At 47.4% G+C, this 11,378-nt stretch overlaps 3 protein-coding genes across 3 annotated transcripts; 1 reads left to right on the top strand and 2 right to left on the bottom strand.

The window, feature by feature from the left end:
- Positions 1–295: 295 nt before the first annotated feature.
- On the top strand, positions 296–6,785 carry PtA15_2A785 (uncharacterized protein; the record flags this gene model as incomplete). Its single annotated transcript, XM_053166841.1, has 16 exons — positions 296–489; positions 561–927; positions 1,009–1,140; positions 1,213–1,320; positions 1,420–1,512; positions 1,589–1,790; positions 1,865–1,977; positions 2,060–2,152; positions 2,234–2,455; positions 2,533–2,750; positions 2,810–2,882; positions 2,952–3,099; positions 3,172–3,277; positions 3,346–3,709; positions 3,801–4,119; positions 4,198–6,785. 16 exons carry the CDS (start codon positions 296–298, stop codon positions 6,783–6,785), a joined length of 5,340 nt encoding a protein of 1,779 aa, XP_053018023.1.
- Positions 6,786–7,353: 568 nt separating this feature from the next.
- On the bottom strand, positions 7,354–8,794 carry PtA15_2A784 (uncharacterized protein; the record flags this gene model as incomplete). The annotated part of the gene is made up of 4 exons (XM_053166840.1): positions 7,354–7,499; positions 7,588–8,101; positions 8,180–8,665; positions 8,753–8,794. 4 exons carry the CDS (start codon positions 8,792–8,794, stop codon positions 7,354–7,356), a joined length of 1,188 nt encoding a protein of 395 aa, XP_053018022.1.
- A 1,057-nt stretch (positions 8,795–9,851) lies between these two features.
- Positions 9,852–10,965, bottom strand: PtA15_2A783 (uncharacterized protein; the record flags this gene model as incomplete). The annotated part of the gene is made up of 5 exons (XM_053166839.1): positions 9,852–9,983; positions 10,086–10,256; positions 10,340–10,418; positions 10,501–10,627; positions 10,707–10,965. The coding sequence occupies 5 exons, from the start codon at positions 10,963–10,965 to the stop codon at positions 9,852–9,854; spliced, it is 768 nt and encodes a 255-aa protein (XP_053018021.1).
- Between the last annotated feature and the right edge of the window lie 413 nt (positions 10,966–11,378).

Genomic DNA, 11,378 nt, shown 5'->3' with positions numbered 1-11,378 from the left:
GGTTGTAAGTCGGTTTTAGACTCAAGTCCCTCCTTCGGAGGGGTCGCTCGGCGAGGGCTGCCCGCCCCCCCCCCCCCCCCGCAGAAGAGGGACTTCCACAAGTTCGGGAATCACAATAGTTCATTGCTTTCATGTTACGCTGTTTGTGGTTTTGGTAGGTGTCTTAATTTAAGGTTTAGAGAATCTAGAGCTCTCTTAATGCTGACGGGAAGTGGTGGGTCAACCAGACACAGTTCTCCGGGCCCTAATCGACCACTCGCCATCTTCACCACGTCACCCACACCACCACGGAAAGATGGAAGGCTCGAGCGAAGACCTCGACCGACTGGCCTCATCAATTAAAACTCAACTCGATCAACTGACGCAGACTAACAGCAGCAGTGACAGCAACCTACTACTCAACAGCATCGATGAGGACCCTATACTGCCCACTCCAGACGATCTCATCCTCTCAGATCCTGATTATCAATTTGCCCACCATTCTATTCGGTCAGTCAATCAAAAATCATCAAACCCTACTAGACAACAACTAACCATCTTCTCTCTCTCTTCCTCTGCAGGCAACTGTTGATCTCGTCTTACCCGGCAGGCTCGAACGAGCTCGATCACGAGCAATTGGCAAAATCAATCATCCACCTCTTCAAGAACCATTTCAAGCAATACTCGGCTGACCCGCTAGATCCGAACTGCTTGGAGGGGCTGTCAAATCAGATCTTGGACCTACTAGGCTTCCAGGCAATCGACCTCGTCCCTCAAATCGTCCAGAAAGTTCGCACGTTTGACTTCACAGAACGGGTCGACCTCAATCGCGCACAAAGGACTCGAACAGACATCCAGCAGGACGCGTTCGATCTTCCATATCTTGACGCATTCAAAGCCCAACAATTGGCTCAAGCTGCAAACCGGCCTTTATTCAGTCGAGATGGAGTCAGTCAAATTGATCATCAAGAACGTAATTTCGATTCCCTCAACTAATCCATCTCTTTCTCTTTTCACGCTCGCCACCAGTTCCTGACAGACCAGCCTATCAACCCTCACATCTTCGACTCAACCCTCTCCAACGGCTGCCAACAGGCCTTCACAAGCCTCACTGGGAAGAAGTTCACCCTTCCGATCGGGACCACCAGATCCACCCATGAGGTCAGGTTACATCCAATCTATGGACGCTTCCACCATGACAAGAGAAGCCTGACATAACGAATCATTTGATAGCTCTTCGAAGAGATCATGATCCCCCCCTCCAATAAAATTCCGATGCGCTCGGACGAACATCTGATCGAGATTGATGAACTCGATCCCATCTCACGCAAATCCTTCTCGGTTCGTTATAGCTTCATCGCCATCAACAGAAAAGTAACTTCTATTGAGCCCACTTGATTTTCAAATCCCCCTCACCCTATATCACTTCATGGCAGATAGGGTTATAAGACTCTCAACCGATTGCAGAGCGCTGTCTATCCGATCGCGTACAAAACCAATGAAAACATGCTGATATGTGCTCCCACTGGTGCAGTAAGTTACCGGAAGGTTACTACGCCATAGTAACAATCAATTTTTTCTTACCTCAACTTACATTGCTTGAATTTAGGGAAAGACAGATGTGGCCATGTTGACTATTCTCCGAGCGATTTCTCAGTACGGCGATCTCAATCTTGATAAACCAGTCAAAGGCCTCAGGAACGACTTCAAAATAATTTACGTCGCTCCAATGAAGGCTTTAGCCGCCGAGATTGTACGTAAAATGGGCAAGAGGCTCGGCTGGCTGGGCGCAGTCGTCAAAGAGCTGACTGGTAAGTTTGAGACGGCGAACTGTATAGTCTTTCTTTCTTTCTTTGTCGACGCTAATGCCCGTTGGTAATTTTAGGTGACATGCAATTGACCAGAGAAGAAATCAACGCGACACATCTCATTGTCACCACGCCCGAAAAGTGGGACGTTGTCACGCGTAAATCTTCTGGTGAAGAGAGCCTCGTCTCAGTGAGTAACATTTCTTTCAATATAATTTGACCGCAAATCACTGAGAACTTAAGATGCTTCTGCCTGTCTTCTATCTATCAAGAGAGTTCGATTACTAATCATTGACGAGGTCCATCTCCTTCACGAAGACCGAGGGGCCGTTATTGAGACAATTGTGGCCCGAACCTTGCGGCAGGTAAAGTGTCTTTCACTCCAGCAACCATGGTTTGACGCTGCAAATCAGATGGGTAAACTTTTCTAACTTGGGCTATTTTAGGTTGAATCCTCCCAATCTCTTATTCGGATCGTAGGGCTTTCGGCCACTTTGCCCAATTACGTCGATGTGTCTGACTTCCTTAGGGTCAACAGAATGCAAGGTCTCTTTTACTTTGATAGCAGCTTTAGGCCTGTACCTCTGGAGCAACATTTTCTCGGCGTTCGCGGTAAACCTAATTCGGCCACTTCAAGAACCAATCTCGACAAAGCCACATTTGAGAAGGTGAATCTCACCTTGAATGGAAAAAGAATCTCATACAGCCTTGTATTAATCTTTCACGATGTCTTTTTTCAACCCAGGTATCAGAACTAGTCAAAGAGGGGCATCAAGTGATGGTGTTTGTACACGCGCGCAAGGAAACTGTCAAGACGGCTCAGATGTTGAAAGAGAAAGCCATGGAAGAGGATATTCTCGAGCTGTTTGATCCCACCGAGCACGCCAGTTTTGATTCATTCAAACGGGAATTATCTGCTTCCTCCAACAGACAAATGAAAGAATTGATACAAGACGGTTTCGGGTGAGATCACAAGTATTTCACGTCTGGTGTTACCCCAGCTGATTCAACTTTATACCCAGCATCCATCACGCGGGAATGTTACGTTCGGATAGAACTATCAGTGAACGCTTGTTTGAGGCTGGTGTTACGCGAGTACGTATACACTTGCTTGCCGAATAGTACAATTGGCACAAAACTTATCAGTGCTGATCATAATCTCAGGTACTTTGTTGTACAGCAACACTAGCATGGGGTGTCAACTTACCGGCGTACGCGGTTATCATTAAAGGTACTCAAATCTACGACGCTTCCAAAGGTTCCTTTGTCGATCTGGGGATCCTCGATGTCCTGCAGATCTTTGGAAGAGCTGGTAAGTCGGAACCTATCTATAACATTGCTCTATTTTGTTTTGCCATGTTGCTCATACCTTTGCTCCTATTAGGTCGGCCTCAGTACGAAGACCATGGCGTGGGGTACATTTGCACTACCCATGATCGATTGGATCATTATGTTGCTGCCATAACCCAACAGCATCCGATCGAATCGCAGTAAGTTTGAGTTTAACACTGCCGACGTGTTCCTAATGATAGTAGCTGACTGTCACATGATCCTGGAGGTTTATCGCGGGAATTGTAGACTCATTGAACGCAGAGATTGCCCTAGGCACGGTGCGGACTATAGACGAAGGCGTACAGTGGATTGGTTGGACTTACCTATTCGTACGGATGCGTAAAAATCCAATGGTTTACGGACTCACGATCTCAGATGTGGAGGATGATCCGTTCTTAGGTAGTAAGAGGCATTCACTAATCGAGATCGCTGCCAAGAGACTCCACCAGATCGGCATGATCAAGTTCGATCAAGTGACTGGATCGCTTGATCCTACCGAGCTCGGCAGGATTGCGTCCAAGTATTACATTAAGCATTCGACCATCGAGATTTTTAACCAGTCATTCCGGCCAAAAATGACTGAGGCCGATGTAAGTCCTTCCTGTTTCATGTCTACCCTCTCCGACATGCTTTTCAGTTTAATGCCAGCTAAAGAGTCATACATTACGATTACTTATCCAGGTGCTAGCAATGCTCAGTCAGAGTGTAGAGTTCGATCAAATCAAAGTTCGAGATTCCGAATTAGAAGAACTGGAGCAGTTGCAAGAACAAGCACCCTGCCAGGTTAAGGGCGGGCCAACTGCAACCGCTGGGAAAGTCAGCATCCTACTTCAAGCTCACGTTTCCCGCGCTTTCGTGGAAGATTTCGCGCTCGTCTCGGATACCGCCTATGTTGCTCAAAACTCGGCCCGAATCGTCCGCGCTCTGGTCGAGATCAGTATCTGGAAAAAATTTGCGGAGACTTCAAAGGTTTTGGTCGAGATTAGCAAATGTATAGAGAGTTGAGTAATCGGGGTTTTTCAGAGGCCTACGCCATATGGATACTTTGACCTTGTATTGATTGCGTTGGTTATGTCAGAGCGAATGTGGCCGTTCGTTCATCCGTTGTCACAAATTGGTCTTTCGGATCAGTTGATTCATGACTTGGACGATCGCGCTGGGGATCTTGAAGTCGAAGATTTGGCAGAAATGACAGCACCAGAGATTGCTTCAGTCTGTAGATTAAACGATCGACTCGGAGGCGTTATCTTACGAGCAGCTCGTCAATTTCCGCGCTTGTCGATTGAGCACACTCTCCAACCGTTGACCCAGAGCTTGCTGAGGGTGAGGGTCCATGCCCGTCAGGAATTTGATTGGTCGGCCAAGATTCATGGGCAAGGTGAACCGTTCTGGGTTTGGATCGAAGATGGTGAACAGCAAGAAATCCTTCGAATCACTCGGATCTACCTTCGCCAATCCGCCCCTGACTTTGATCTGGATTTCATCCTCTCCTTCTCTAACAGTTCTGGGCCCCTTCCAAAAGAATTGTGTCTCAGAGTTATCTCCGATCGTTGGATCGGCTCGGATAGTTTCAAAGAAGTTCCGCTCAAGGATGTCCAATTATGTCCTATCCCACCTCAACCTACGCCTCTGCTAGAATTGCCCCTCCTCTTAACATCTCGGCTAGCTCGATTAAATGAACATCCTCAATTAGCTGGATTGTCTAATCAGCTGTCTTCGATCGAAACGCAATGCTTCCATACGCTATTCCATACCCCTCACGATGCACTAATATGTGCGCCCGAGCAACAAGCTCTCCATCGACTGGCACTTTTTGCTATCGCTCGAACACTGAAACTGGGCTCTGATCAAGCAAAGCGGGTTCTGGTGATTGCCCATAGGAAACCTATTGCACGACAGCTGAGCGCATTCTTGATCCGAAGTTTGAAAGCATTTTCCGTCAAAATATCTGTCCTAGTCGAGCCTTCTGATCTTTCAATGTACGCTAGTTCTTCAATAGACTCCTTAGAAATCGTGGTCATGACTGCCAAACTTGGTTCGGCCGTGGCGGTCCCATTCTACCGAAGCAGGACCTTGACCATTCTAATGGACTTGCACAACATGAGCAAGGATTACGAAAATATGATTAACATTATCCTGAAGAATCGTTCGACCACTCGCCTCCTTGGTTTTTCGAGCTCCCTCATGGATCCCAGCTCACTCTCAAGCTGGCTAAAGATTGACGAAAGACGGGTCTCCAATTTCTCGCCCGGTAGTCGCTCACAACCTATTTGGGTAGAATTCTTGCCATTCAATCTACCGTACTCGTCTAATCAATGGAAAGTGATGGTAAAACCTGTGTGGAAAATTATCCAAGCGAGCCCGACTTCATCTGTCCTCATCTTCGTTCCATCTAAACATCAATGCCAAGCCGTCGCTCAGCAGCTCGTTCAATGCTCTGCATCGAGTATGGGCCGCCAAGACATGACAGAGCCGACTCAAGAATTGTGGTATTACGCAGAACAATTCACGCATCCAGAAGTGGCGGACATGCTGGTACACGGGGTGATGCTGCTAAATGAAAGAATGTCGGCGAGGGAGATGCGGTTAGGGATCGAACTGTTTCAACAACGGAAGCTGAAAATCATGGTCCTACCTCGCGAATCATCGTGGAAGATCTCGAACGACCAGTTAAAGGCCGAAGTGGTGATCGTCATGGGTACTCGCCACGGCGCCACGCATTTCTCGGGGAACGAGTCAGGTGAAGCGGCTTCCCAATCGGCCAGCGAAACCGAGCTATCAGAGTTGGTCCAAATGCAGGGCTTCGTGGGTGCGACAAGCGCTGATCCATTGGGGAACTCGAACACGGGACAATTCGTGGTGATGTGTGAGGAGGAGCAGTTGGAAAAATACCAGAGTTTCTTGAAGGCCGGAATGCCGCTAGAATCGACGATCGAGTTAGATTCGAGTTTGTATATCGATATTGTACTGCAGGAATTGGCTTCTGGTGGTGGGAAGAAGAGGAAAGGAATCAGCAGATCCGAAGCCATCAAGTGCTTAGCGGGGACGTTGCTGTTCGAGCGCATCCAAGTCAATCCTTTGTACTACGGTATCGATACTCGTCCCGGCCGAGGTAGCGGTGAGGAGACCCAAAAAGACCAAACCGGATGGGCTGAATCTGCGGTTGTGGACCGATGGATCGAGCGATTGGTCGATCTCAGCTGTCTCAAATCTCTTGGCTTGGATGCAGTCGAGCTGACTGAGATCGGCAGCCGGGTGGTCGAGGAGAAGCTCTCAGTCGACCTGCTCGCTCAGCTACGAAGCTATCTGAAAGACAACTCCCGAAAGACGATTGGGAAGCTCGTCGAGCAATCAAAACTCTCCACAGAGGATGATTTGATCGCCCGGACCAAGGATTTCTACTCGAAACTACCGCGGGTTCTCAAGGACCAAAATGCTTGGTTTATTGCGGAGACCACCAGTTCCAGTCCGGACAAACAAACCCCAGGGGAAGACGGCACCGCCGGTCCTCAAAAAACGGACGATCAGCAGTCCAGCCGCCCGGTCATAGGCCTTCTGCTCGCTTGCTTCGAGGCCGGAAGGATCCCGTTTAATGATACCGTCTTGGCTCGTGAACAAGCGCATCTTGTCGTCCAGTCTATCAAGCTCTTGTTCAAGAGAATCTGATCTCCCCCCAACAACTCTTTCCCTCATATTTGGAAATTAATTGTTTTTTTGATGTCTCCCCTTAATTATTGTATGCTATGGACACGTTGGATATACATATGTACATAGATGAATATAATAATTGCCATAGAATGTTTTCATGTCTTGAATAAATGCGTGTCTACCTTCGTTGATTCAGAGGACATATTGATGGTTTTTTGGAGTGTCTTTCATTCGTCACATGATCCACCTAGAAGGGTTCGTGATAAATGACGTATTTGAGATTTCTACATATTACACTCAAAGAGTAAATGAAAAGCTGCTCATTTACTATGGACCCAATCTAAAAATGAATCATGGCTAAGTAATACAACTCTTGTCAACCAGATACTAATAGGACACAAACTACGATGTATGTGTTACACTAATCACTCGTCAAAAAAGGAAAAAGGGGTTAATGCAGGAATGCTATAGGGCCCAATAAAGAGAGAAAATGAATACTGAATATGAGCAGAAGCAATTGGGGAAACAGATTGCGATTATACGATCAAAGGAGATCAAATGTAAGAAAGGGAAAAGAAAAGTGTCTTCAGCACTTTTCCAATACTACAGCAATGCCTTGACCCCCGCCGATACAAGCGGCCCCCACACCGTATCTTTTATTAAGTCGGATCAAGTTGTAAGTCAAATTGTTGAGAATCCTGGCCCCTGATGCGCCTAACGGGTGCCCCAGTGCTACAAAAGAGACGGAAATGATATTAGAGTTCCGTTTTAATATGTCATCTTAAGGTAAACATTTTGGTTTAGCTATAGCTTCACGTACCAATCGCACCTCCAAACATATTGGAACGATCAAAGGGTAGCTCTAATTCTTTGGCGACTGCCAACCACTGAGCGGCAAATGCTTCATTGACATCGAAAAGATCTACCTGACCGATGCTGAGTCCCGCTAACTTCAGAGCACCTTTAATAGCCCCAACCGGGCCGATTCCCATGATAGTTGGATCCACGGCGACGGTATGATGGCTTACGATTCTTGCAAGGGGTTTGACTTGGGTTTTTTTGAGCCACGCCTCCGAAACCACTATGTTTGCAGATGCGCCATCACAAATCCCACTCGCATTCGCCGCTGTCACCACGCCATCTTTCTTGAAAACCGGTGTAAGCTTCTTGAGCGAAGTTTCGTCTGTCTTAGGTCGGGGATGTTCATCTACACTGAATTGAATAGTCGCTTTGCGTGAGACCAGCTCGACCGGTATGACTTCCTGGTCGAATGCTCCATCCTTTTTGCCTTGTTCCCATCTTCTTTGGCTTTCCAAAGCAAAGCGATCGCAATCCTGAGGTTTCAAGTTTTTATATCAGCTGAATCCTGACAGGTACGATTGGCGGAAATAAGGATGTATGATGCTGCATACCTCCCTAGTGATTGCATATTTATCGGCCAGATTCTCAGCGGTAATACCCATGGGGGTCGGATGAGGGACCCGGTCGATAAGAGCGTGCGCCAAACTGTCTTCCAGCTTCAGGTCCACGCCATAGCGGTTACCGAATCGACTCTCACCAGCCAACGTGTAGGGGCACCGTGACATACTCTCACTCCCACCCGTGATCACCACATCAGCTTCACCCAGAGCGATTAAGTTTTTAGCTTGGATGGCGCTCTCGAATCCGCTTCCACAAAGTCGATTGACCGTCAAAGCCGGTACAGTGACGGGTAAACCACTGAGATGACCGACATGGCGAGCCAGATATGCGCTTGAAGGATCCGAACCCAGAACAGTGCCGAAAATCACATGATCGACCGTCGTGTCCACAGGTAACTGAGCTAAGGCGGCCTTGGAAGCGAGTCCTCCGAGTTGAGCGGCTGTCAGCGATTTCAGAGATCCACCATAAGCACCGAACTATGTAAAGAACATACAGCCGAGTTAGCTGAATGTGCAAAAACAGCGAGATAGAATAGTGAAATTAAAGGCAAGGATTGTGCAAACCGCAGTACGCTTAGCGCCGGCGATAAAAGCCTGAGGAACCATTCTCTAGTCTTTGCCTTTGGGTGTAGGTTTGTAGCCAAGCGTGCAGATCGTGAAAGCCAAAATATGACATCATACGAGCACGACCAGACAATCGCAACCCCAATTGGAGTATCCGCAATGCCGCATCGGCTCGGGCTCAAGCCCTGAAGAGCACCGCAATACAAACCAAGTGGAATGAGACACAAGAGGACAGCTGTATTTGAAGAATACTAGAATGGCATAGCTCCCTGTTTTTGAGATTTATTTTCGAGTGGCTATTTCAAGCCAGAGGGACATAACTTTACCAAATATTCAGATAATTCAGAAATCAGGCCAGAATCTGAGTCTCTGGGATGAAAGCACCAAATGCATAGGTGAAGCAAATTGGACTTCCAGTCAAGTCTGGGAGCCTCCCAGATCTCAAGTTACACAACCATCTTAACTTTCAGGAAAAAGGAAAATGTTTTCCTAAGCCTGTAGCAACAATGGGTCTTTACTTTACTATACAATCTTGATTTAACCCAACCAATGCAAATGCTCTATAGTAGATGAGATTCGAGAGAGCCTACTTGTCAGTAAGTTGGGTTGCAAACTTGAGGCTGTGAGAAGCAGCAATGGCAACCTTCAATTTGTTATCTCTGACTCTCTTGAGAATGATTGAAGTTGTACCGGAGCAAGTCCAATCACGATGTCAGCAGAGATACATACTCCCATTCTCTTTTTGACCTTGTGTTTTGTACATGTGTGGTGTCAGACTTGAACTTGATCAGTCTCATATCAGTGTATTTGTAGATAGTTGCTTTCTCCTTTCATGCTCTTATTCCAACTTTCTTCATCTTTTTCTGAAATCAATCTCACATCCGCATCCATCGTCAACTCTGGTAAAGACAAAAACACTGCATTCAACAGTACTGAAAAACAAAATGAAAAACGCATCGAACCGGTTCTATCTACTTTATCTATTTACTAAGAGGGATTGGTTTATTCAAAATGAACTTGCTTTTGTTTTCTATTTCTCTATATGTACAAGCTTTTCTGTGGACGTCTATCTAGATACGTGATGATGATGGTGGCGGGATCAAAAAGGGATGGGATCGGATTGGGGAAAGTGGCTCGGATCGTCGCGCTTATCGACGGTGCAGGCGGCATGGAACTTCAGATAAGCGTCGTCCAAACTCTTATTGACGATGATAAGGTCGGAGATCCCAGACTGGAGAGAGAAAATACGAGAACGATGAGCGGAAAGCGGGAAAAGAAAGGTATGGTGAGTATGCAGATGGAGAGGAAGGACTTAGATGAGCAGGGAAGATACCTTGGCATAGTCGATCTCGCTTTGAGCCATTCCGAGCCGCGATTTCAGGCTCTCGGCCGACTCGGTGCCTCGGGCTTCGAGTCTGGCCTGGAGCTCCTCGATCGAGGGCGGGCAGACGAAGATGATGAGCGGACTGAGGCTGGGATGGTTCTTCAGAATCAACTTGACTCCCTTTTGATTGTAACATACGCCCCCACGCATTCAGCACTCATCCACAGCTCTGGTGCATGATGTAGAGGAAATTCTTGCTCAACTTGGGCATCAATATCCAGGATGCATCTCTTCTTCTGATGCTCCGACACCTCCGAAACCGCCTTCAACGATGTCCCATAGCTAAAAAAAAAAAACAAAGCCGTCCCCATGGTCAGAAAAATGTTGAGGAAATTCACCTAGCCAGGAAGTAACATCGACTGACCAATTGCCCCCGAATTCAGCATGCTCGATGAATTCGCCGTTTTTGATCATTTCCTGGAACTGGTCTCGAGTGACGAAATGGTAAGCCACCCCATCAGATTCGCCTTCTCTCGGCTTTCGAGTGGTATCTGATCGACCGAAGAATAAGGTCCCGATCGCCACTCATGAGCACAAGTTTTTGACGAAGAGAAGGTTAGAAAGACGAACGGGAGACGGAGAAGCCAAACTTGGGCCAGTCCTGGCTGGCTTGTAGTTTCTTGATCAGGGTAGACTTGCCGCTTCCCGAGGGGCCGAAGACGACGATGGGCTGTACGCGAGCAGGGGCGGGGGCGGCCATGGTGGACGCGGCTCTTCTGATAGGATGCTTGAAGAACGGCAGGGATGTGCGGATGAGGAAGGAGGCCGAGGATTCGGTGAGCGGAGTTCGAGGGCGCGCTATGAGCTGGTACGGGCTGAGGTTGGGCATTTCCCGGCGAAAGTGCCTCCGTCGGAAGTCGCGTACTTCGAAGACACTTTGCGCCTCCTCGGAGAAGCTGAGTTGAACTCGCCCACTTCCCTTGTCCTTGGTAATTTTTCTCCTATAGAAATATCTCCACCAGCTGCGAGCAGCTTGTCAGTTCCCTAGTACATCTGTGGTGTTCAAAATTGATTTTCAAACCACTTTCTACATAAAATCATAAGATCTACATGTCCAAACTTTTGATGGGGTGAAAGTTGAGGGTTCACTTCATTTCAAGTGCCTCTCAAAACTTTGATAAATCTCATGATTTTATGTAAAATGATATTCAAAAATCAATATTGAACACCCTAATCATACCTAGCCTAATGTAAGCTTCTCGAACGGAGGACCCCCGCGTCCCGGTAGGACTCTCTTAGGAG

This window comes from Puccinia triticina, chromosome 2A, assembly GCF_026914185.1.
Source record: "Puccinia triticina chromosome 2A, complete sequence".
Lineage (NCBI taxonomy): Eukaryota > Fungi > Basidiomycota > Pucciniomycetes > Pucciniales > Pucciniaceae > Puccinia > Puccinia triticina.
Note: the sequence above shows the minus strand (reverse complement) of the source record. Positions and strands in the feature narration are given on the sequence as shown.